Source organism: Nanorana parkeri, unplaced genomic scaffold (genome assembly GCF_000935625.1).
Source record: "Nanorana parkeri isolate BGI_ZX_2015 unplaced genomic scaffold, ASM93562v1 scaffold393, whole genome shotgun sequence".
In the NCBI taxonomy this organism is placed as follows: domain Eukaryota; kingdom Metazoa; phylum Chordata; class Amphibia; order Anura; family Dicroglossidae; genus Nanorana; species Nanorana parkeri.
In genome coordinates this window covers 401698-429318 of record NW_017306661.1, presented here as the reverse complement: position 1 = coordinate 429318, position 27621 = coordinate 401698, and the positions used below count along the sequence as shown (strand labels likewise).

General features: G+C 39.9%; 1 protein-coding gene across 1 annotated transcript in view; it reads right to left on the bottom strand.

The window, feature by feature from the left end:
• TCERG1L (transcription elongation regulator 1 like) overlaps nucleotides 1-27621 on the bottom strand; it is a 142852-nt gene that overhangs the window by 40460 nt on the left and 74771 nt on the right. The window contains exon 5 of the mRNA XM_018559413.1: nucleotides 11425-11541. Coding sequence (XP_018414915.1) covers nucleotides 11425-11541 — 117 coding nt within the window. The remainder of the gene's footprint in view (nucleotides 1-11424; nucleotides 11542-27621) is intronic.

The window sequence follows — 27621 nt, the reverse complement described above, 5'->3', positions numbered from 1 at the left end:
TAATATAGGGGAAACTGTTTTTTTTTTTAAATTTCGGTAATTTTTCCTTAATATAGTAAAAAAATAAAACCCCCAGTGGTGAATAAATACCACCAAAAGAAAGCTCTATCTGTCCCCAAAAAAGGGTATAAAATTCATTTCAGTACAGCGCTGCATGACGGAATAAATGTCAGTCAAAGTACCGCAGCGCTGAATACTGAAAAATGCCTGGATGGGAAGGGGGTTTAACACCGCGGATGTCAACTGGTTAAAGAAACACAAAAGTCTGTTTTTTTTTTTTAATTTAGAGGTTGTGGAGTTTTGTTGTTTTTTTTGGCAGAAACTTACAAATATTTCATTTGGTTTTCTTTATATACTGTATGTGTCCCCCCTCCCAGTTAGGATGGCCCCCATACATCAGGTGTCCCCATAAAAGTATTTTTGTAATTCTGTCATATTTGAAAGACAGTCAAAGACATTGGGACCTCATTATTAGAGGCCGTACATGAAGCAATTTGTTATGTATCGACTGTAAAGTCAAATGACGAACAATATGCACATTTGGGTTGATCATTTAAAGTTTGATCATGAGTAATAAATTATTAATAGATTTTGATCAGATATTGCTTATCAATCAGTTTTGTGAAAAATATGCTGAAATATTCGTGAACGATCTTTGTGATCAAAAGATGATTTTGTTATTAAAAACCTAAATTTTAAAGTTAAAGCAGACCTATGGGCTCCTTGGGCGAGTTTGTAGTTGTGGCTACTTTACAACACACACACAGGGACCATGGGAAACAAAAGTAGCCACCCTCCAGAAGGAAGGACAGCGTCAGCACCAATTCAGAGATGATTTGAGGATTTACAGCCGAGTGATACACAAATAAGATACATTTTTGTTAATAGTTAAGGTGCTTGGATGTATTTTTAAGATTGAACTCCTGTGTCACTTTAAAGAATGCTGAGCTTTTTTTTAAGTGGAAAGGGGAGGATTAGAATGCTGCAAACCTTTATTTCTGAGTGAAGGTCTGCTTTAAGTGCCCTGGGAGGCACCGGCAAGCCAGTTAGAGGTTTTGTAACCCGTACAAGCCAGTTATTGTTTCTAGAAAAAAAATCCAGTTTGATATTTTCATTGTAACCTCTCGTAGCTCTCTGCTGTAAAACTGCACTTTGCTCGAAAAGGGTCATTATTTCTTTAGGAGCTTTCCCATATTTAATTTAAGGTATTCTACAATTCTCCTAGAGAAAAAAGTGCTAGTTTGTGTTACTACAAGAGATAGTTGGCCAACTGTTGAGAGATTAGTTTCATGGGTTTATTCCCAAGGGGTGTGCTTCAGATAGGAAAAATGGCTCAACAACTTCATGATGAAGCAGTTAATCTATTTATTCCATTCAAGCCAATGGAGGCAATTAATCGCCAATACTTCCTGCAATCAGACGAAATTGCTGAACCGTGGGACTTTAGTAGACTGATCATGCAAGATTGATTTGCGGCGTTCTCTGTTCCAAGTCCCACAGAAAGCAACGTGATTGATCTGAAGAGATCTAAATATATCAGTTGTACTACTAAATATCTCATGTACCTGTGCCCTCAAAAAATCTCTTGCCAACAGTCTTGAAGTATCTATGCCTACGCAAACATACAGTGGATGTAATCTGTAACTGGATGACATTTAGTTTACTAAGGTATCGTGTTTTTATCTTTTATCATTTTGTATTCTTTGTTGTACCTCAGTGTTGCTGATCTCCTGCAACCTCTGCTTACAGTTCTGGTCTACATGCACGACAGCGAAGGCTGAATGGCATTTGGAAGGTTTAGATTGCCAAGGGAGATAGCAGTGGCTCTTCACTTTGCAATGTTTGTTGGCACGGCCATTTGTTGTCTCCTTTGGAAGCCCATATGAAAGGTTGACAATGCAGCGGTACAGTTGGAAGACAGGGACAGAGCGTTGTCATGGGGATGCTGATCTGTCATTACAACTGGGCTCTGCCCAGCTGTCATTTTTGTGGGGGGGGGGGGTGGCCTTCGGCAGGGCAGACCGTTCGCCCCGCTTCGGCAGGATAAGGTACTTATCCTGAAAAAAATACTGCTAATTCAGCCACCTCATCTAAGGACTGATTTGCTTCAATATATTTAATTACGTGGGGGAGAGGAAGAGATTTGCTTTAAGGGGTCTTTTTACCCCCTTATACAATCTGAAGAGTCAGATATTAGGATAGATTTTCAATTGTGAATGTTTACCTAAAAGAGGAACTTTACCCATAACTTTGAAATGACAACAGACACCTTACAGAAATGTATAAAAATGGCAATCTACATACATATACTTCAGGCTTCAACCTTTTTTTTCCCTCCCCATTCTTCTCGCAGTGACCATTTTTACTAAGGGCAGATCAATATATCTCCCTTTACTTCCTGGAACTCTGGCACATGTGACTAGGACATGTGACCATGCACATCATCTCAGAGGAGGAAAATGCCTTTTCCTGAGATCTTATGAGATTACAGATGAGATTTCCCAGCTATGCACTGCTGATCTAACCTTCCCAGGATGTATCACTTGCGCACAGATTACATTACGAATGCCCAAGAGGACCAGGAAGTGGAAATACAATAACTGTAAGTAAAAGCAATATATGTTTGTTGAACTAATGAGTGTAAAATGATTTCATATCATCATGCTTAGCTGTATGCTGATGTGATTTTTAGTGAAAGGGGGTAAAGGCTCACTTGAAAAAATGCAATTTCACTTTGCAGAGTGAATGTTGATAGATAAGACAAAGCAGTGTCTACTTTAAATACCCAATTATGTGCAAAAGAAATTTAAATATACAGCACATGATTGGATATTCAATGTGAACCGAGGATTACCTCACTTACTAAAATTTATTTTCAAACTAAACATACATTTTGCTAAGCGAAGAGCAAATCAACACCAATAAATCTAAATAAAGAGACTGAAGATACTGATCTTCCATTGGTTAGTCTGCAAAATTATAGAGACTCAGAAATGACAAAAGACTGAACATTCAGTTTCTTGTATAAGTCCATTCGTGAGTCATGACTGTCATAACACTTAGAGGTTATTTAACACTTTCTGAATAAATGGGAAACAGTGAATGTGAAGGCTAGAAAACCGGATTTGATTCATCAGCAGCAATCCAGCTGAAAAAGCCCATTCTGCGTGGTTTAATAGTTCAAACAAGGCTAATGCAGCCCTAATTATCAGCTTCTCTCATAAAATTAGCATCGGAGATTGCTGACCTGCTAATGGGCCATTAAGTGTTACCAGCAGTTGGTTAAAATTTTTGTGTCAGCTTTAGAATGGATAATAAAGAGAGAGAGAAAGAGAGTGATTGAGATATAATTTCACAGGCTGTGTGTGGGAAATGTGTGTCATAGGTTTGTCTCTATACCGGGTGGAATAGATGAAGACATACTGTAAATGCACATTTTATTGCAGATGAGCCGGCAGATAAGTCGTGACACCTAACAGTGCACAGACTATACTGGAGCCTTAATGAAGCTAAAATGTCATTTTAATAAACCAGTGAGTCAAGTGAAGCTGCTTTTCACTCTTAAAGCAATCTTTGAGCAAAAGTGGATCTTTTCTTGAGAGCTCTTCATGACAGAGAGGTTTTTGACTCAAGAAGCTTCTTCTTTGACTGAAAGGTTTAATTTCAAACTGTACTGAGAAGAAAAAGAACTAGACCAAAGGTGCAAATGTACATATATATTGTAGTTTGCCATTCCCCCCAGGTTCTCCTCCCCAAACATAAAGCCGGATGCGGCTTTGGATGGCTCTGGCGTGGTCGGCAGTGGGTCGGTGCGGGAACAATAGACTAGTTGCAATAGTCTGTTAAAGACAGCTATTAACATCGCTAAATTGCAGGCACTTATTAATCAGGTCACAGTAGAAGAAAGTAGTGATTCAACAACCTGAGCTGAAAGCAAGGCTTGACTCCTGGAAGGGCGTGCATAGGGGTGAGAAGACCATATGCTAACAGAATTTACCAATGGAGATGGATTGACTTTTTATGCAGGGAGTGTACTAATCTAATTACCTTGGTGGAGGATTAAGAAGAGGAGGAGGTGCTACAGAACTGTGATCGATCAGTGTGTTTAGTCACGGGCTGGTGCAGTAATTTGTGTGGTTCCTCCTATTCCTGGGAAGCTCTTTTGACTTAACTTGCATAAGTATTGTACTGGAACGTGTTCCATTGGCTGCATGGATCAGTGCTGTTTGAAAGTTGCTGTTTTGTTGCATACTTGTCTGCTTAAAGTGACATTAAACCCTCAGATTTTTTAACATAAAACAATACTGTAATGTGTGCCTTACTGTAATCCATGGTAGTTTCCCTTCTCTTTGCTGCTCTTCCTTTTAAATCCGTATCTCTTCTCATAGTTACATAGTATTTGAGGTTGAATAAAGACATTAGTCCATCAAGTCCAACCTATTAGGATCTCATTCTAGGAGTACCTGTACCCCTGTATATTGCGGTCCCTTAAGAAATCGTCCAAAAGTTTCTTGAACAATTCCACATTATTTGCTGAAATCACCGCCTGTGGCAGTGAGTTCCAGACCCTAACTGATCTTACTGTTAAGAACACCCTTCTCCCCTTGTGCTGTGTTATACCCCTCTATATTAGTAGCCCAGTCATGCGTGCTGTCCAGCCAGGTTTCCGCTATACCCACTATGTCGAAGTCCTCTTCAATTAGCCTAATTTCAAGCTCCTCTATTTTATTTGCCAGACTTCTAGCGTTGGTGTACATACATTTAATTCCTCTCTTTTTGTGGGACAAAAGTTTACTACCTTGTTGTTCCCCACTATTTTTATTGTTATTATTCTGCCTTGATTTCGGTCGTCCGTTGGTAGTTATACTTACATGTGCCAACGGATTTCCTATATTGACCGGAGTGAGTCCACTATTAACTCCTTTTTTATTACTTTCTGTGTTATTTTTACCTATGATTAAATTATCTACGTTTAGTTTAAGTAATTTTATTTTTATACCCTCCCCCCTCATGCTGGGCAGAACTTCTGTTTTGCAGCAGACTGCCTTGTCTCTGAAATGGATACATGGTGTCTGTGTGCAGGTTCACAACCTGAGCCAGCACTACATGAAGAGGCACCCAGCTGCAAAGGGAAGTTCTCCCCCAGCATGAGAAGAGATACAGATTTAAAAAGGAAGAGCAGCAAAGAGAAGGGAAATAACCATGGATTACAGTAAGGCACACATTACAGTATTGGTTTATGTTAAACAATCTGAGGGTTTAATGTCACTTTAATACAAAACACAAAAAAAAGCCGGTTATAGATTCATGCATGTACCATTTTTTCTAGTTTAATGTCACTTTAAGCCTATGAAAATGCCATGGGATATTTGCAATCTGTATAGGATTATGAAGCATTCCGGAGGTGCAAGAAGGAAGATCATTATCAGGTCTATTTACTAAAAGGTGAAGAGGTTGGAGAGGCCAATCTAGGCCAAAATAGCTGATTAGGAAACATTATCTAATTCAGCTCACTTGCCAGTTCTGCTATATTGTCCTAGATCGTTCTCTTCTCCTGCCTTCTCCAAACTCTCCACCTTTCAGTGAATATCCCTGTATATCATGAACAGAGCTGCATTTACCATTGGGTACAGACGTTGTGGGCCTATAAATGGCACAGGCAAAACTGGGACTTTTATTCTGTAATCTGCCACACCTTTTTTTCTATCATCAGCAGAAAAACATTCTTCTCATACAGATTTCTATTGGTCACAATATTCTATGTCAGGTTATGACCAGTTCTGTGAGAAGAAGCCGATATTAGCATTCGGTTGTTGTTTTGGGTGATAACCCTTGTGCACCTACAGTACATCCTTCAGTGATGGAAATCCAGCCACTAATGGCACATTATCCCGCAATAAGTGTAGCTCTTCTTTTGCTCAATACAAAGTCCTTAAAAAAATGGATGATATTTGTACCTTTAAAGTCCTACAATGGTGTCCTTATACACCATGGACTGTGCTGTGTAGAAAACCCGACCTGCTTGCTTATGACTTGTTGTTGAGTTACCCTGAGTTTTTTTTTGTATTGACACACGTATAGTCAAGAAAACAATTCAGACACAGAGAAATGATGTATACATAATCCCTTTTCTCTAAGAGGCAGCAAAAGGCAGACCTGGCCAACTTGGCTGCAGCTTGCGGAAATAGCGGGTCTATTTAGAGAAGCAGTGGCACAGGTCAACTGTGATCGCAGGCTGCGCTGTAGGAAGATACTATTTCAAATCTTTAAAGGTACTGTGTCATGCACTAAAGGCATTCCTTATTACAGATATCCTTTAAAGAGAATTGATAGTGAATGATTTGATTACATGTGCATTCTGTTACACTTGTTCTATGAAGCAATGGGTAGCAACCTTAAGTGCCCAATTAGAAGTGATTTTTTTACTGATCTTTCTACAGTAAATCTAAGTCTAATTGGTTCCTATAGGTCATAGCGCTTTGCAGATAATCGATGTTTGCACTGCTTTAGTGAACAAGGTCTTGTCCACTAAAAACGCCAGCACCTCAATAACATGGATAGGCCTGGTGACCAGGTTTTGAAGGTTTTTTAGCAGTGAGACCCACTGGGAGCAGCAATGAAAGTTAGTGGAGCTGCAACATTATGTACAGGACAGGTGGCATAGGCAACACTCCAGGCAATGTGACACAATACAAAATGAATAGTTTGCTGAGTTTCGGCAAGCACCAACGTGATTGGCTCAACACACTCTTTCACCAGGGGAAATCATGGGACCTTGGTGGGTATCAGGAACATGTGTCACCTTTTGCTGTACATAGGGAAGAGCCTATGTGTACAGAGACATTAAGGAACACTTTTGCCATGAAGTATACAGAGAAGTTTATGGACTGTCCTCTTCATGTATTGTACCAGATATTTATAAACTGTCCTCTCCATGTAGTGAAGTCTTCCCTATGTAGTGTACAGAGGTGGCTAAATATTGTCCTCCCTATTTTCACATATGGTGTACAGAGAAGGTTATGGACTGTATTCCACATGTAGTAAAAACATAAGTTTATTCACTATATTTTCATTGTAGGGTACAGAGAAGTTAATGGACTTTCTTCTCCATGTAGTCTACAGAGATGTTTATAGACCATCTCCCCATGTAGTGTACAGAGCAGTTTAAGGCCTGTCCTCCCCTGTAGTAAGCAAAGAAGTTTATGGATTGCCCTTCCCATGTACTGTACAGTGAAGTTCATGGACTGTCTTCCTCATGTAGTGTACAGAGCAGTTTAAGGCCTGTCCTCCCCATGTAGTGTGCAGAGAAGTTTATGGATTGCCCTTCCCATGTACCGTGCAGTGAAGTTCTTCCTCGTGTAGTTTACAGAGAACTTTACGGACCTTCCCCATAGAGTGTACAGAAATGTCTATAAGCCATCTTCCCCATGTAGTGTACAGAGAAGTTATGAACTGTCTTCCCCATATATTGTACAGAGAAATTAATGAGCTGTCTTCCCTATGTAGTTTACTAAGACATTTATGTAATGTTCTCCCCATGTAGCGTACTGAGACGTTTATGGACTGTCCTCCCCATGTAGCGTACTGAGAAGTTTATGGAATGTCCTCCCCATGTAGCGAACCAAGAAGCTGTTGGACTATGTTGCCTATGCAGTTTACAGTAAAGTTTGTAGACTGTATTCCCCATGTTGATATGTAGTAGTGTGATGTGTGATCAAAATAGTACATCTCAAAGTTTGGGAATTGTATCAGTAATAAATTAGGAAATTCTTTCTATTGGGTGTAATGTCTTACTACAGCTGAGAAGCCAGATTTAGAGTTATATATCTCATGGTTTTTGGGACTGAAATACCAAGAACAAGCACAAAAATAAAATGGTATTCCACTGTACAAGGGAACTCTAGTGTCAGCGAACAATGTATCTTTGATCGTGTAAGGTATCCTGCAGTGACAGGTCCATGTCTGTGAGACATTTCTGAGAGAAGGGTGGTACCCCTCATTTCTATCTAGATCACATGTGTCAAACTCAAGGCCCAGGGGCCGAATCCGGCCCACCAGGCCATTTCCTAGACTTCTACTTTCAGATCTAGGTATTAAGTTATTACTAAAACCAGTGATAATCGAATGCAGAGGCAATTATGATAAAGATTAGATACATTTATATAGTCTTACAGGCCCTTAGAGGGCAACCATAATGTTGATGCGGCCCACGATTGGGTTTGGCACCCCTGATCTAGATGGTCAGGTGTGTGCCTTGTCACCCAATACCTAGAAGCTGACCATTATATTCCCCATATTGACAATCATTTTGAATGAACCTCATTGGATGAATTGACACTGCCACCGGCCCCTCATTACAGGAAGCCACCACAGCCAGAGCATGGCTTAAAAGAGCTACTTCTGACATCTAACTTTACATTCCAATGATTTTCAATAAAGAACATTTTCTTACTAACATAACCAGCATGCTGATTCAATATTTCTTTGATTTTCTGTTCAACTTTTAAACAAAACACTCTCAAAATAACATACATTACCATGAAGAAAATCCTGTTTCCTGTGTGGAATATAACATGGGTGCAGAAATTGAAAAAAGGGCCTCAGTCATGAAGGGGTTAAAGGTCATCCAATCGTTTACATACCTCCTCTTAGCAGCTTGTGTTCTGTTAATATCATTTTATCCTTCCTGCTTTACCATTGACCAAATGTCAAAAAGCCAAATCTTTATCGATAATTATACTCTAATACCACTATCCAGACCAGTCATAGGAAGGGGTGATTGGTTTAAAGTGGGCTCATTAGTGACATAATTGAAACCATAAAATTCACACATTTTGTCAGCATATTTCCAAGCTCTATATGCATTAAGCTTGTAAATTGGCTTTTTAATTTGACCTAGATGAGTGAGAAGCTCCCTTGCATCACCGTAAATTGCAGATTTAATTGAAGCAAGCACGGAGGAAACTGAAAATTTGAGAGAGAACAACAAATATGCAAATACGAGTTCAGAATAATTCAGAGGAAGTCTAACATAACCGGTTCAAACAAGGTGACCGACAATGTCATTTTGTACCGTATTCACACAGCTGTTGAGATAAAACGTTTTTTCACAGGCTTTATTCTGTATCAATTGTAACAATAATGGGGATTAAATGTACAGCTCTCCAGCCTAGCATGAAATATATAATATCACATAGAAAAGAAAAGTACCGCTTGCCTAAAATGACAGGGCCCTTACCAAGATAAAAAGGAATGCGGGAAGACCATCTTATCAGCTAACAACTGGCAGAAAAACCTTGGCAAATTTGATTTACTATAAAAGTCCTCTGGCATCATAAAGTATCAAACATATTTATTTAAAGCATATCTAAACCCCAAATCAAATATGTTGCATATTTCAGCTTGCCAGTCCTTGGATGTGGTAGCTGCATTAGTTTTTTTTTTCTGTTTCAGATGTCTTCCCCATTATTTTAGCCTGGTGATCCTCAAAGTAAGACACTTCCTATGCCTTTGTAGCTACACTTCTCCATTATCTATGGAGGCAGCCATTGTTGTTACAGAGGCCGGACTTCAAACATGCCTGCCTTTGATTATCTCCATTAACTGGTTGTTGATAGGATTACTAGTTTACACAAGAAAGATAAGATTGTTTGAGGCTCCATTCACATATAGCATTTGTGTTTCCCATGCGGTATTCCATGCAGAATACCGCATGGCACAAAAACACTAAAATCTTTACATTGGCACAGATTCCGCTCATTTGCAGCTATCACTATAGCCATGAACGTGCGGAATCAGCCCCTGAAATCACGTTTGGATGATCCTTAGACCACCGGAGCAAAGGGGAGAAGAGGCTGTGGGGACCGGTCTTGCAGCACAGAAGGAGCCAGTGGGAGCGGGGATCAGGTAAGCAAAACAGCTTTTTCCTGTCCCCTAGGTATAAATGAGTAGTTAACCCTTGCAGTGCACAGGTATCCCCACTGCAATGGAAAACTTTCAATTTCAGCTCTTATACCTGACTACCTGTTGTGGACCAGAGCAATTTTTACATTTCCACTATTGGCCTTTTTTTTTCGCAACTGCTTTCCCATTACATAACGTGACTCTAAACTCAGGAGTTAATCCTAAAAATGCATTCAAACACCTTAACTATTAACAAAAATGTATCTTATTTGTGTAACACTCGACTGTAGATCCTCAAATCATCTCTGGATTCTGACACTGTCCTTCCTTCTGGAGGGTGGCTAATTTTGTTGCCCATGGCCCATGTGCGTGTTGTAGTCACCGCTCCAAGCTCACTCCTGTGATGGACTACAATCTCATGTTTACTTTACTAAGTTGTATTGAGATTGTAGTCCATCACAGGAGTGAGCTTGGAGTGGTGGCTACTTTACAACACACACAGGGATCATGGGGAACAAAAGTAGCCACCCTCCAGAAGGAAGGATAGTGTCAGCACCAATTCAGAGATGATTTGAGGATCTACAGTAATGGGTGGAGTCCCAGAACATCCAATTATGAACAGTGGATAGATTGGTGTATCACAGCAATGACTGGATGAAGAACAGAAGCCTTGGGCGGATAGACCATGTCCTCTGAATACATTTAAAGGCTGTATTTTCAAATCTGACTGTGTGTAGTAATAAACTCTCATACTTTTTTTTACATACAGATCAAACAAATATACATTGCCCAGCAAAGTATTGCTTTACATTTTTGCCCAAGCACCTACAATCGTTATGTTTCCAAACAGCTCCAACTCTCCCAGCTCTGCTTCCCTGAACTTCCTGTCCAGTGCAAGATCACAAAGGACAGTGCAGTCTCCAGACAAACAAGGGTGGCTCCACAGGACCGTACAAGAGACAAGGAGCCCCCCTAAAACAGGATATCAGGGCTGGTGCTCAGGGGACCAGCTGATTTTGCAGGAACTTAAAACTTTTAAACATCAAGGAGCAGCATCCATGGTAAGTGATTTAATCTCCATTTGAAATAGCTTTTGACTTACATATCACTTTAGATCGTATCTAAAACCAACATTTTTATTTTCTTTTTTTTTATTTTGGATAAGGTAGAGAAGGGTAAAAACTGCTGCTGGGTTAATTTTTGTGCTATCGGTGTCTCTTTGTGAATATTTAATTTCCTGTCCTGTAAATTCAACAAGAAGTGAGACGATATCTTTCCAATTTGATGGAAATCCCCTCTAAGTCCAAGTGTGCCCATTGTAAGATTTCCCCTCTATTCAAAATATTGGATTTACCCTCACTTTCATTTTTGGTAACATTGGTGATCATGACAATTAGAGGGAGTGAATCTCCCTAACGGGGGCACAGACCTCAACATAAACCCAACAGGTGTTCTAGTTCCTCAACACTCCTATCCAATTCTAAGACAGTTTTGCCATTATTTTTACATTTATTAACCTACCATTTGATGTATGATCTGCCAAACTAGTAACAAACGTAACTGCTGGCGACGTGGTTATTCTGGACATTTGAGTTGGAAGCAGTGGTTTGACACGAGCTTCAATTCGTGAACTGCACCCTGGGAAAAGAAAAAGAACCATGGCTCAGAATTATTTTAAATTGTTCTGTTTTACGCCAATATAACAGTATGAACACATAGAAAGTCAGAGGAGAGCAAGATGAAACATTTCCAAAGTCAAGGCATACAACGCCATGTACGTTTTTCTATTATGAGAACAGACAAATGTTCAACTTTTGTTCTGTTTGGTCAGCATTACTGGTCTATAAAGACCCTTAAAGCGGACCTTTACCCATATCTTTAAAATAACAACAAACCTTTAGAAATGTTTAGTGATGACAATCTATAAACACATACTTCTAGATAATTGCTGGCTTTGTATTCTTTGCATATCTTATTTCTCTTTTCTTCCCCAGTCTCTATGTTTACTAAATGCAGATTACTATCTCTCCTTTTACTTCCTGGATTTCTGGCACATGTGACTAGACATGTGACTAGGACATGTGACCATGCACACCATCTCAGGGGAGGAAAATGCCTTACCCTAAGATCTCGAGAGATTACAGATGAGATTTCCCAGCAATGCTCTGCTGATGGCAAGGCAATCCCAGTGTGCATTGCGTTGGCAAACTGAAGTCATTTTGCCCTTTCAAAGCAGGAAGTGAATGCTCTGCAAGTGTAAGTATTTCAAAATCACTACATTTTACATCTGACATGTCTATGTTATTAATAATCATCATACATAGAGGGGTGCATTGGTAGAATTTGATTTTTAAGTGTAAAGGTCCGCTTTAAATGTTGACAGAGCCAAAATAAATATACAAAAGAGGGACAATTTAATACAATAAAATACATACATTGAATAATTCATAGAATTATATTATTATTCATTCAATAATATTCAGTATATTTATGGAATACATTCATTCAAAAAAAAAATTCTTGAAACAAATTTCCAAGCCTAGAGGTCATCAGCTAGCAAAATGGACGTAATTATTATCTGCTTCAAAATATCAAAGAAGAACTATGAGGTGAGTGAAAATCACTCAGCCTCATAGTTAGATGTGACGTGTGACAAAGAAACCGACAGACGTCAGCTCAATAGATCGGGAAGTGAGCGAACGCATACCGTCGCTCGCTCACTTCTCAATCATTTCCCTGCAGAGAGCGTTGACTGTCAGTCATGGCTCACGGCAGGGATTCCCGCTCCAATACTCCAGCGCTTACTGGAGGAACGGACGGGGAGGGGGCTGGCACAGCTGGCTCTGCCTCTAGATAGGCAGAGCCCGCTGTCAATCGGCCAGCTGGGTGGATCTCGACAGCATTGTCAAGATCCGTCCCGGCTGCGGTGGTCTCAGTATACTGCGAGCTGCAAATTATTGTGTACATTTTTTCTCTCACTGCTGCCTTTATATTATATACACAGAGCAGTCTTTAAAGAGTAGATAGGCACACTGATTTGTGAGGAAGAGACATCCTACACACTTCTGCTTTGATTACTGTGACGTCTTTGTCCAATAAATGGACATATTGAACTACATCGCTGAGTGCTGGTGATTTACTTCTTTATCTTGTGTTTGCACGGCGCCATCCGTGATTGTCACTGCAAGCACCATCTCACTTATTGGCCGAGACTGCTGTAAGGTGTGCGTAGGGCTCTCCCATCGATCTACATCCTACACACTGTCGTTCACATATACTTTTACTAGCATTGCATTGAAAACATTAACTACTGTTTTCACACATTTAAAGTGACTAATTTGTAGATGGAGATGTTTACTTCACTATGAGAGGATCTTTGGGGTTAAGCCTGTAACCAGACAAAAAATCCAGCACCTTCCTCCATCTCCTTGGGGTTGATTTACTAACCTTTTAAACACACCACGAACGTGTATACACCTCTGTAGTGTGTTCCCTCCCAGCATGATCTATGGGAGGAATCGAAACACCTTTGTAGTGTGTACACACCCAGCAGGTGTGTTGTGCAAAGCCCTGCAATGAATTGCAAGGTAATGTGGTGTAAATTAGCTCTATGTTATGTTGCTTGCGTTGATGAATCCAGGAATGTAAATGCATGAGCTAACCATTTTTGTCTAAACTGTGAAGCAGCATTATATATGCATCATGTGCATGATTTTTCCATATATGGCATTAGTGGAAATATGCTTTTAGAGACTTTTTGGTTGATAAATACGTTTTGCTGTGTGAAAATCACACACACCTGGTGTGTGTGTGTGTTTAGGTTAGTAAATCACCCCCCTTGTGTTAGTGTCAGGAAGCATGGAGCATGCAGATAGGGGTCCTGTATAGGCAAAGTAGCTGGAACAAGCCTTTCATTTGTTAAAATGTGTTTTCCAACAGTATTTTTTCACTATGCCAGCAGTCCTGGATACTTATATGCAACCTGTATTTTTGCCCAAAACCACATTAATTCCTTAAATAAAAAAAATATATATATTAAATCTTAGCTTCTACAGGATTCCTGCATAAATTCCACATCTGATATTATTCATTATTTGGGGATTGAGGGCTAAACCTTCCCTTCAATAAAAATTAAATATATAAAACCGCAAGATGCACGCAGAAAGCACAGCCTAGTTTTTCATCTAGACATTGCCATCATGCCCCAGTCCACCCCAATCCCAAGATAGCTTGCTTGTATTACAAGAAAGCAATTCTCAAACTGTATGCTCTTACACATACAATAAGCCTGGTAATCTCAAACAATGCAGAGCTTATTACAAATATTCATATAAAAGAACATCTGGGTAGCAGTGACCATAATATGATTTCATACAACGTAAGTTGTAAACAACATGCACATACTGGAAAAAAAAAAGCATAACTTCAGGAGAGCAAAATTTCCCATGCTGAAGGCTGCTCTTGAAGACTTAAACTGGGAGGGGATATTCTCATCAAAAAACACAGAACAAAAATGGGAATATTTCAAAACAATTGTTTGTAACCATATGGCAAAATATATTCCTGTAAGCAATACATTTAAAAGGCTAAAAGTAAAGCTCATGTGGCTCACTTCCAATGTTAAAAAAAGCCATAAACAATAAGAAAAGGGCATTTAAAAATATAAAAATGAAGGAACACTGTTGTCATTTGACAGCTACAAAAATATAACAAAATATGGAACAAAACAGGAAATAAAGCTCTCACATATTAAAAACAAACCACAAGTTGCAAAAGATTGCAAGATTAACCCCCCAACATTCTTTAAATATATTAATAGTAAAAAAATCAGGTCTGAGCATGTAGGCCCCTTAAAAGATAACTCAGAGTTGGTAACTGGGGACAAAGAGAAGGCAAATCTATTAAATAATGTCTTCAGCTCTGTGCACATCAAGGAACAGGATGTAACTCAAGTCCATAATGGAGATAGCAGTGCCACAGCCTCTACTGAACCACAATGGCTGACTATTGATATGGTCCAGAAACAGTTAGACAAAATTAAGGTGAACAAAACATCTGGACCAGGCAGCCTACACCCACGTGTCCTCAAAGAATTGAGCTGTGTAATTTCAAAGCCATTGTATCTAATTTTTAGAGACTCTATAATGACTGGCATGGTACCAATGGATTGGCCCATATTTAAAAAGAGATCAAAGTCTTTACCAAGTAATTACAGACATGTAAGTTTAACTTCAATAGTTGGGAAGATACTTGAAAGATTGATCAAGGATCACATGCAATTGTTTCTGCTTGAAAATAATATCATAAGCGATAACCAGCACGCATTCACAAAAGACAGAAGTTGTCAAACAAACCTACTTTCTTTTTATGAGGAAGTGAGTAAAAAATTGGACAGAGGAAGGGCTGTGGATATAGTATACTTGGACTTTGCAAAAGCGTGTGACACAGTTCCCCACAGGCGGCTAATGTATAAGTTAAGGTCAGTAGGTATAGAGTATTCAATCTGTAATTGGGTAGTGAGAAAACTGGCTTTAAGACTGTATTCAGAGAGTGGTGATCAATGATTCGTACTCTGAATGTTTTGAGGTTGTTAGTGGTGTCCCCCAAGGTTCAGTGCTGAGTCCCTTATTGTTTAACCTATTTATAAATTACATAGAATGTGTGTGTCTTTGAGAGCTCATTCACACTAGTACATTGCGTTAATTGTCCTGTGCGATCAACGCACTGTACAACGCAATAGCACCTACCTCACATTCTGGTGTGGGAGGTGCATTGCATTGCCATTCATTTGAATGGCACCCTAAACTCACCCCCGTCCACAGTTTGATCAACCGCACCAGAACGCGTGGTACCACAATGCCATGCATTTCAGTGCAGTGTGACTTGGGCTGTGACTTAATGACCAAGGACAAATGTGGATCCTGAGGTTACACGGGTTGAGAACCACTGATCTAACACCTTTTTTTTTACTTACCTGAGTCCACGGTCACATGACCCTCCGCAGCTCCTCCTCCAGGAGTGAAGACCCCTGGTCCACTATAAGAATTTGGACATACCAACGTGTCATTTTGCTGCCTATCATCGGAACCCATAGCACACTTTGTTAAAGTGCTCTTTGTCTTCCACGAAGCACTAAGTACAGTAGGAAGCACATCAGAGCTTTAGGAACTAAATTAACTAAGTTTTTAGTGGAAACATGGTGCCATTTTCCATTTTTCTTCTATTGGATGTTGCTGAGGCTGGGAACAAGTCTACACCAAAGTTCTCCAACGCTGGCTATGTATAGACTGACCTGGTGTTATATCAAATACATATATTACCTGTATGCTGAGAATTGTCCCTGGACAATTGAGGAAGTCCTCCGTAGGGTGACCTACAAGTCCCCGGGCAGGCTCTTCTTTGTCTTCCAGACCAACTTTCAGCATGGAGAGGATTGCATATGCTGTATAAAGCATTGCCGGTATCAGAGCATATTGTTTTTTACTTCAAAAATTAATCTCTTTATACTCAAAGGTTTCTGGTTCTTTTCACTCCTTACACAAAGCAGAAACCTGATATAATTAATTACTATAACTTTCCAACTAAAGAACATTTATCATCTGTGACATATATATCAATATTTTAAAGTAAATTGCCTCTAAAAAGTTTCTAAGGTGGCCATTAATCATGTTTAGTAATTGCAAAACATTTCAAAATTGCTAACTACTCCACCCCAAATGAACAGTACCTGAACGAATACTGAAGCCGATACAAAGAACTCCTCTGTCTTGGTTAGAGATTGTGGTAGGGATTTGTAAAACATTTCAAATGGACTAATTTTTCACTTTGTTCATCATCAGAACCTAAACTAGTGTATGTTAACCATAACAAGGAACTGATCTTATTTGCTCAAATTTGGAATGCTAAAAATACCATTAAAATATTTTGTTTTTCCTGTTCCAATAGTGCAAAGAAATACCCGTTTATCCTACCAGAAACCCAATAGGCTTGTAAGTTCCTGTGCATTCTGGAATGTTAGCTCAAGAAGTGTTATCAGATCTGCCCAGGCCATCTCTATAAAGTACAGACCGCCTTCCCCTATGTTACGTAGGGGTTTGCCTGTAATCTTAACACACTTTCCTAGGGTGACAACTCTGCTCCTCTACAGATGCATTACAGTAAGTGTTGTCACCCTAGGACAGGAAGTTTACTGGTGGGATCACTAAATGAAAGTAATGGGAAAAAAGCCTAAAAAACAGATAACTAATGCAGGTACCACTTACAAGATTTCAGGCCAGGTATTCAAAGTATTAAAGTGGAAACAATGCAATGAGTATTTATAGAAGGAGAGGTCAGCACTGACAGCCCCTATGTCCCCTATGCCTCTTCTATGCATAGGACAGAAAGCAAAGGGACATCTCCCAAGTAGGACACAGATGGAAAGAAAAATTCTAACATGGGTTTAAATGATTCCCTACTCTATCCAAAACTAATAAAAAAAAGTTTTGGCTTTAGAAGTACGTTAAAAAGCATATGTACAAAAAGTTAAAAAAGCAATAGCGCATGCTGTGCTGGGGGCATCTCAATGTGCATGCACATGCACAGATATGTGACCATGGCCAGTACGAGTGCACAATTTTATATGTTGCTGCTTCTGGACAGGTTTCCAATGGATAATACCTGTAACAGGCTAGGCAACCCTGCTGGAGTGGCGAGGTTGCCTACCCCTGATCTATACCTACTTTTTGGCTCCAACAGCGCAGCACACAGGTCAATTGGACATGCTGCTCTATTCGGTGCATGTGCATTTCTCAGGGCTCAGAGCTGGTCAGATAGTTTTTTTCTTTAACATGTTGAAGTCTACATTCCTTTGTGCACTGTACAAAAACATAGGCACATAAACAGTATTATTCAGATGCTCAATGCAAATGCCAAAGTTGAACCACAGAGTGTGCATCAGCGCATGATTTGCTAGATCAGTTCAGTGAGTGCGTTTGCTATGTTCTTGTACATCCGTGTGCACATGTGAGCCCCAATGCAAGCCTAGCATGGCAATATATATCCCTGTTCTTGCTCATTTCCTTCAGAAATCACTTTATTTAAATGGAAGGGGTCTGGGGAAAATGAGGGGCTTGTCCCAGTGCCATGTAACATTGGCATTTGCCCATAACATGCAGAACAGACTCCATCACATCAGCTCAGCTAACTGATAAAGGATGATTTATTTGCTGAAATCAAGTTTTTGTTGCGCTGACATTGCCATCAATGGAGGACATAAAGGTTTTAAGATTTTATGTGCCAGATTCACATTCGGAAAATATGCAAATTAAGCCTGTTATGCATACAAAATAAATACGGGTCCATATGTTTCTCCAAGAAAATAAATCTAATCAGAAAATGATGTGAGATGTTGAAGCTTTCATCGCTGTGCTCCCTTTACTACTAAGCAGCTGCGATTTTACACCCGGCAATGAGAGATTATGACAGCACATTGAAGACAAGATGTGGATCTGCACAGACTATGAAAAGGCACAGTGGCACCTTTTTCCTTCAGCAGATCTCATTTCTAGAGGTTTATTTTCCTGCTGCGAGTATGCTTTTGCATTTTAAAAATGCACAATCAGCCGTAATTGACAAGTTAGAGGACGTAGCAGTTACAAAATGAATTTAACACTTGCACTTAGAAGAAATGATTGAAGCAGACGCTGATATAGGAAACCAGGAATCTCATTAACAAATTTCAAAAATGGTTCACAGAGAGAGATAAGCTCAAAAGTTTGATGAGCTTGATTTTGCTAAGAAATAATGGTTTTGCATTTGCCAAAAATATGCCTCCCGCCCCTCCCCTAATTTGAAGCTATCCATGATAATCAGGTAGTTTGAAAGAAAAAAAAAACATATTGCTTCCCATTGTTGTAACACAATGGCTGTGTGATGTCACCAATGTCCTCAATTCGCCACGGAGTACCTACACGACACAGAACATTCATAAATGCTTTTATTTTAAAATGTAATAAAAAAAGAGAAATTATTAAAAAAAAATAAGCAAATATCTATTTCCTTTTTTTAGATTATTATTACCACCCCATCAGTACTTTGTTGGGCCACGAGATAACTCCACGTGATGACTTCGTTGGGCCGACTCGTGACTCCACAAGATATTGATAGGTTCTGCCCTAACATTGACTAGTCGCTGACGGCCACAATTTGCACGTTCAGACCCAGATTTTCGGCTGACAGTCCAGTCTTTAAACACTTTAACAACAACTGCTCTTGAACATTTAACGAATTCTGCTGTTTTGCTGATACTCGCTCCATGGCTCAGAGCGCCAACAATCATCCCACGTTCAAAGGCTGTTAAATTGCGTTATTTACCCGTATCTTCAGAAAAAATCACTTCTACTGTCGAGGTAAACAACCTGCTTCCCTATTTATAATGGTCTGGCCCTCTAGCAACTTCAGCGCAAAATTATAGCTAATTTGCCAACAAACATCTGGTGGTCATAATAATCTGGCTACTCAGTGTATATAGAATTTTGTTATAAAAAGCAGCAAAGAAACAATAAAGAAAGCTTTAAATTACAATGAGCCTTTTATTTTAATTGCCCTGGGCCTTTTATTATTCCTTAAAAGTAAACATTTTGTTATATAATTTTTTTTATAGGCAACTTCTCTCTAGTCACCTGACCAGCAGGGACTCTTGTTCTTTCCTCTAGTAGTAGGTGATACTTAGATCTGCAAAGAGCTTTTCTGTGCAGCAGTAGTGTGAGCCCAGACATGCGGGATGGCACACCCCATGTCCATGTGTCCATGACGCTTACTGCAAGTTGGTTGAATGATGCTAGGCATCATTTGACCCGCATGGGTAGCAGCAGTAAAAAAAAATGAGAGCAGCGGTGGAGGCGAGTATTGCAGCAAAGCTATTATTTTTTTTAATTTAAACTATTGCCAAGCAATTCATGTATTTATTTTTGAAGAGTTGGACTTTAACATAAAATGTGGATGTCTTAAGGTAAAATCAAATCAAAAGTGTTTCAGAACAGGCAAGGTTGGGGGTGGTGAGTGTGTGTGTGTGTGTGCTGAAGGGGAGTGTTGCAGGGTCATGGATAGATCAGGAGAAAAATGGAGTTCAGAAACATTGGGTGGCACATTCTGCAAACATGGAGTGACAGATTGAGGACATGAGGGCATGGAATGAAGGGGGAGTGTACACAGGCTTGTTAAGAGTTGGGGTGTATGCACATTAGTTGAGGAGGGTGTTTGCAGCCATGGTAGTGAGAAGGGGGTGTTGGGGAATGCAGGTGCAGTGTTGAGTAGGGCATTTTGTATATAAATAGGGCAGAAGCCAGCACATACTACACATCCTGTGTATTTCCATGAAGTTTTATGGATGTGTGTAGGCCATCAACTATCCACAAGTAGTTAAAGACTAATTTTAATGCACATACATTGCAAACCATGCTGTCTCTCTTTGAACAAAGTAGCAAAATATATGAGACACTTTTCTGTGTATTTAAGATGGTAAGCATCCGGTTTTGTCGCACCGCTACTACACAGCAGCAGAGGGAGGAATTTTTAAATAAAGCTTCAACCTAATAAGAAATCTGCATCATGATCTGTCTTACTGCTCCCGTTTGGCTTTCTCTTTCCGTGCAACTGAATTGATAAATGTTCCCTATTTGTTCCTAACAAGCTGGTATTTGTTTCCATTCAGAATTAACAAGAAAACGCCAACAAAGAAACTTCCCATTGAACTCCTAGATACATATATCAGGATAAAATTAGACATTGTTACAAATACCTACGAGGACAAAAACTGCTGCAATGTATCGTGAAAGCAAATAGACATCAACTAACTATAAAGTACTGATGGGGGTTGTTATAAGTCACTAGGCATAGCAGATTATACAGAAATTCAATTATCAGTGAAAATGCAAAGGACAGCAAAGCAAAGTCTAAACCCAATTGAGGATGAATTTATCTACCTGGGTATACATTGGAAGACTGTGACTAATGTTAGTTGCAGAGGAAACATCTTCTTCTTCTTCTGTTTATTTAAAAAAGAATGGTACTTGAAGAGTGAGCCCATGCAAAATTGGAAGATGGAGAGTTCAATCAAAGTATATTTTCTCTTTTCTAATCTCTATGATTAAGCCTGTGATTGGGTGCAATGCGTCATTTGGGGCTGACCCAACTGGGGCTTTGTGATGCTGTTCCAGCTGCAATAAATAGTTCTCCAGTGAACCTTGTTGTGCAGCCAGATCTCGTTTTGGAGTGGTGGTTATATTTAATCTTGTGTCAGTATGTCTGTGCTAGCTTTCTAGGTCCTTCTAGATAGCTCTTTACAGACAGATGGAGTAATGGCGCATTCATTCCCTGGTTCAAGTTGGACATCCCAATTTTCCAGTAGGAAGCTCTGTCGAGGACATGGGCTGTGGTTGGCCCTGTGAATCACTATATTGAGGAATAGTAGGAAAAGGAGTGAAATGCTATTATTATGTCTCAGAAACAGGTTATAAACTTTGAAACAACCACGCATTTCTGGGGACTTAGAAGTTGCCCTTCATCAGGGCGACAATATGGCTTGAAGTGACCGTGTTGCAAAATAGAACAAAATAATAAATGAAGGTTCTCCTGTAAAAAGAGATCTTATACTTACCTATAATTGCTTGAACGCAGCTCTGCTATTTAAGCGACGTCTAGGTACCTAGATAAAATCAAAACCAGGAAATCCTACTGAATGTATACCAATAGAAATGTCAAATATATTAATAGAATTTGTAATATGAAAATGTTACAAATTGCTAGGAAGAGAGTTAAGAATGTGGACCCTAGTTACACTTGCAAGGCATCTTTAGTGGTTGAAGGGGTGCGAGTAGTGTAGGATGACAGCACCAAGAGCACAGAGAGAATACAGTCAAGGACTGGAGCTGGGTAACACGTAGGGGCAGCTGGAAGCAGTATCCAACATGATTGGGGATGGCTTGGAGCCTGAGGCCAAGGCAAAGTGCCAAAGTACTGAGCAGATGGTGTGGGATCCCCAGTGCATGACATCTAAGGGCTAGCCAGTGTTCAACAGAGTTCCTCAAGGTGGAGATTGGTTTTGCTGCATGTTGACCCCAGGTCGTGACTCACAAGTTCACGCTGAACAAAGATGAGAATACCAGAGGAGAAAGCCAAGGGTCAGGGCAGACAGCAAATGAGGGTCACCAGTAGACATGTGCGATTAGTTTCGTTCCGAATCGAAATTCGGACGAATTTTCGGAAATTCGGACATTCGGATGTATCCGAATTCCGAATTACAGACATAACGAATGCAAACGAATCCGAATTTCCATTTCCGAAATTCGGTAGCGTTAGTACGAACGTTCGTTTCGTTTTCTGTTCTTATTCATTTTTTATTCGTTTCGTTCGTTGGAGCAAAGTGACATTAGAGAAGGAGAAAAATATTTTTTCCCCCTCAAATGTCACTTTTGCTGCAAACGAACGAACGAAACGAATACGAACAGAAAACGAAACGAACGTTCGTACTAACGCTACCGAATTTCGTCCGAATCCGAATTGACTTTCACACCGAATCCTGAAAAACGAAATAACACAAATCCGAATTTAAAACGAAACGAAACTAAACAAATTTTTTGGCAGTGCACATGTCTAGTCACCAGGAAACAAGGATAGATGTCAGGGTGGGCAGTGGAGAAGGATCATCAGGAGACAAAGCCAAAGGTCAGGGCAGGCAGCGGAAAAAGATCACCAGGAGACAAAACCACAGGTCAGTATACAGAAACAGCAGAGAGTTGGTACGGGCAGCAGAGCAGGCAGCAGGAGAGGTAAGTATTTACACTTTTCTTTTGAACCGTTTTTAATCAGTTTAATTTCAGTAGCAGGTTTGCTTTAAAGTGACACTAAACAAAGTTAAATCTTAAAAATGCATTAAGGTAAATGTACCTTAACTATAAACAATGCTGTACATTGTCTGCGCATCACTCAGCTGTAGATCCTCAAATCATCTCTGAATCTGTTCTTCATTCTAGAGGGTGGCTACTTTTGTTTCCCATGGTCCCTGTGGGTGTGTTATAAAGTAGCCATCACTCCAAACTCGCTCCCGTGATGGACTATAATCTCAGGTTTAGTTTACTAATTTGTGTTGAGATTGTAGTCCATCACAGGAGTGAGCTTGGAGCAGTGTCTACTTTACAGCATACACAGGGACGATGGGTAACAAAAGTAGCCACCCTCCAGAAGGAAGGACAGTGTCAGCACCAATTCAGAGATGATTTGAGGATTTACAACTGAGAGATGCACAAATAAGCTATGTTTTTGTTAACAAAGATACAGTATACTCAACCGAAGCTCCAAGTCGCCCAGCTGTCACAGAACTTCCTCCAACATCTCTCCTCCTCCCTACAGCATTAAAATCTTCTTCAAAGTCCTCCTGTCTATATACTGTGTATAGACGTTATGTTTTATGGAACCTTAGACTGCTGCAGAGGAGGTGAAGAGATGTGGGAAGGAATGGTCTAAGAAGAAGCTGGCTTGGAGTTACGGGTAAGTATAACTTTTTTTACCTAGACACCATTGAGCATTTAGCCCCAACTGCAAGGATTAATTAAAAACATCCCTGGAGTTCTTCCTTAAGTCCAGAGTTTAGTGTCACTTGAAGCCATTAAAAGGACATCAATTGGTAGAACAACTTCTTATACCAAAGAAACTTTGGGGGGAATTTATCAAAACCGGAGCAGGCAGAATCTGGAGAAGTTGTGCATGGCAACCAATGAGCTTCTCTCTTCAGTTTGTTCAGTTAAGCTTTGAAAATGAAAAAGAGAAGCTGATTGGTTGCTATGCACAGCTCCTCCAGATTCTGTCTGCTCCAGTTTTGATAAATCTTTGGGTTTTGGATGAAAATTGGTGAGTTGAGTCACTGCATGGCTTCATAGATCTTTCAGGGACCCTGGTGATACGATGTCCTGAACGTTTCTACCTGCGATCATTTTCTGTAAACTCAAAGAAAAATAGCTTCAAATGGTTCCCATTTCAATAAAAAGGTTCTCCTCTATTATAGAGGTGCCAAGCCTTCTGGCACATTGTGATTTCTGAGAAATGAGGAGCATAGATCCCACTTTAGGAGTGTCATCTAATTTGGGAAAGACTCTCAAAATTGCTGTATGGAAAATTTTTTGGATCTCTCCCCCATGTTTGTATGATAGGATGTCTCTTAACACAAGGCAGCCATTTCTTAATGGACATGTACTCTGTCCTTTTAACTTATTTAGTAGAAGAGCTAAAGGTTTTTTTTTTAAATAAAGTTGAAGCTGCACTCTAGGAAAACCGCTAAATATACATATAAAATACATATATGGAAGCTGTTTTACATGCCAAATGATTTCTATTCCTGTGCATTCAGTCCTTCTGGCAGGGCAGAAGACCTGATTTTAATCTGCTGAAGTTAGGTAACCTTAAAGCTGGCCATACACCTATAGATTTTCTATCAGAAATTTCCATTGCTGATTCTAGCTCAAATAGCTCACCAAGCACATACCAAGGTCAATTTCAAATATCGTTCGTTAGCAATACCAACTCACCAAATTTTGTCGATTGACAGAATAGATTTTCGTTTGCGCATGTGCAGTGTTCTTGCTGCAATTTTTTCGGTACAAAAAAGCCACTAATCCATCAATTTTCGCTCGATTCGAAAAAAAGTTTTGAAATTGAAATTGTCAACAAAGGGGCGGAGTGAGTCATAGGGGTTGATTTACTAACCTTATAAACACACCACGAACGTGTATACACCTCTGCAGTGTGTTCCCTCCCAGCATGATCTATGGGTGGAATCTAAACACCTTTGTAGTGTGTACACACCCAGCAGGTGTGTTGTGCAAAGCCAAGCATGAATTTGCAAGGTGATGTTGTGTAAATTAGCTCTATGTTGTGTTGCTTGCGTTGATGAATGCAGGAATGTAAATGCATGAGCTAACCATTTTTGTCTAAACTGTGAAGCAGCATTATATATGCATCATGTGCATGATTTTTCCATATATGGCATTAGTGGAAATATGCTTTTAGAGACTTTTTGGTTGATAAATACGTTTTGCTGTGTGAAAATCACACACACCTGGTGTGTGTGTGTTTAGGTTAGTAAATCACCCCCATAATGTCACAGGACTTATTCTGCCCATTCGGGAGAAGAGCTGTTGATTATATGTGAGTCATTATGTTAGCTCTGCTTCCATGACATCACGACTCGCTCCGCACTTTGTTGACATTCGTGTTAGAGCTGTCATTTTGCAGCGAGAGTTTGGTGGATTTGGTCGTATCAGAGGGCGTCGGGTATTTTTTATTTCGGCGAGTCAGCGGTGATAGCCCATCATGATTGACGTTGATCTACATTGATGGATGACATGATTGACCTGTAGATTACATCAAAGGATATATATATATATATATATATTTTTTTAAATAAAAGACTTGTCAAAAACCTGTGTGGTGTTTGTTTTTTTCAAATAAAGGACTTTTTTTATATGGTGTGATGTGTTTACTTACAATTTGACTGTTTTTATTTGGTGAATGAAAGGGGGCACCCAGATTTAGATAACCCCCCATGCCCACAGACCCCAAAAACCACCAGGGTTGTGGGGAATAGGCCCTTGTCCTCATTAAAAGCACCCTCCCCATGTTAAGGGCATGTGGTCTGTTATGGTGCCTGTTATGGCAGAGCAGGAAAGGGGAGGGGACGAGCATGTGCCCCCTCCTTTTTCCTGCTCTGCCAGGCTACTGCTCAGATCAAGGGATCAAGGTAAGGGATTTTAGGGGGGACCCACACTTGTTTTTGTTTTTTTGGCATTGTGATCCCCCTAAAATTCCTACCAGACCTAAAGGGTCTGGTATGAATTGGGGGGACCCCACGCTTTCTTTTTCATTATTTCTGTTGACTGTCAAAAGTTAAAAAGAAAAATGTCACTTTTTTTCTAATGTCACTTTGCTGAACAAAAAGTTAGGATTTGAACGAATCTGAATCCCAAAACGAACTGACTTTTGGACGCACAAACTAACGAAAAATAAACGAACTGACTTTTGGACCTACAAACCAACGAAAAATCCAAAACGAAACAATTTTTTTTGCCGGAGCACATGTCTATTGCTGATGATAGTATAGACTTCTGCATTCATGCTCTGATGCAAACTATCTCCCTGTGAGTAGGATCTTTATGATGTCAGACAGTGATAGTTTCGAGATTAGATTTGAGCTATATGAAAGAAGTTTGCATGGAATGACTATTATGTATCAAATTCCTGTGAAATATGACTTGCGAATAGAAAGATAATGAGATGAGGTTCTCAGGGCCAAAATCATCTCTGATGGGATTGAAGGCCAAAGGGAATCAGAAAAGAAAAGTGGCAGATGCTTATAGCAAAGCTGAGAATTGTATTGCATGTCGATGTATTTGTTGATTAGGTAAGACAACCTGATGATAAAGTGAATGGAAAAGCTCTTAAATGAAATATTTAAAGTGGATGTGTGGATAGTACAAGTCATTGAATGGGAAGGAATATGTAACAAGTCAAACAAATTAGTGTAAAGAATGGGCAGATGTGACTGAGGAGGAATATATAAAAGCTGTAGAAATGGAATGAAAGACTGAGGTGATGACAAGGGGATGATGAACAGGATGAGGTCACAGACCAGCATTTGTAGAGCAATGAGTAAACGGAGAGGTGGGTAAAGCCAAAAATGTGTACAAGGGGATCAAACCAAGATGAGAACAAAAAAATGGAACATGTGAAATTTAGACTGGGTAAATGTAGGAGGATGAATGTCCTGTAATTATTTGTAACTGTTACAAGCACAGTTCCAACACTGCTGACCACTACTGGCAATAAAGCCCAACTAAACATTCACAGGGTTATTCACAAAAGGGTGAAGAGTTTGGAGAAGGCAGGAGAAGTGGACAATCTGGGACAACATAGCTGAACTGGAAAGTGAGCTGAATTGGAGAATTTTTCCAGTTCAGCTATGTTGTCCCAGATTGTCCACTTCTCCTGCCTTCTCCAAACTCTTCACCCTTTTGTGAATAACCTTTTCAGTTTAGGTAAGCTAAATATAATCCAGGTTCATCAAAACAAAAGATGTGCAAAATTTTACAGCTCATTTTCTTTTTGAAACCAGCCACAGGCTGTGCAGAAAAGCCTATACCGTGCCAATATGCCACAGAGAAGGACTAGTGTTCTTTCTGTGGAAACAGTGGTCTCTCTGCAGATATCTAATATGTCATCTGCTGAGTAAGAGCTAGAGCTTTCCAAGCAACAGGGAGCACAGCAAGGTTTTGCTGGATGAAGAGCTACAGGCTCAACAGGGGGTGTGTTGGACCTCTGCAAAGAGACCACTACTTCCACACATAAAGCAAGAGTCCTTCCCTTCAGCATGCTGACACGGGGCAGACGTTTCTTTCAATCTGTGGCTGCTTTATAAAGAAAATGAACTGTATAGCTTTCCAAGCAACAGGGAGCACAGCAAGGTTTTGCTGGATGAAGAGCTACAGGCTCAACAGGGGGTGTGTTGGACCTCTGCAAAGAGACCACTACTTCCACACATAAAGCAAGAGTCCTTCCCTTCAGCATGCTGACACGGGGCAGACGTTTCTTTCAATCTGTGGCTGCTTTATAAAGAAAATGAACTGTAAGACTTAGCCCAAATTTTGTTTGATGCATCTGGAATTAGAGGATGTAAACTGAAAGTGACAT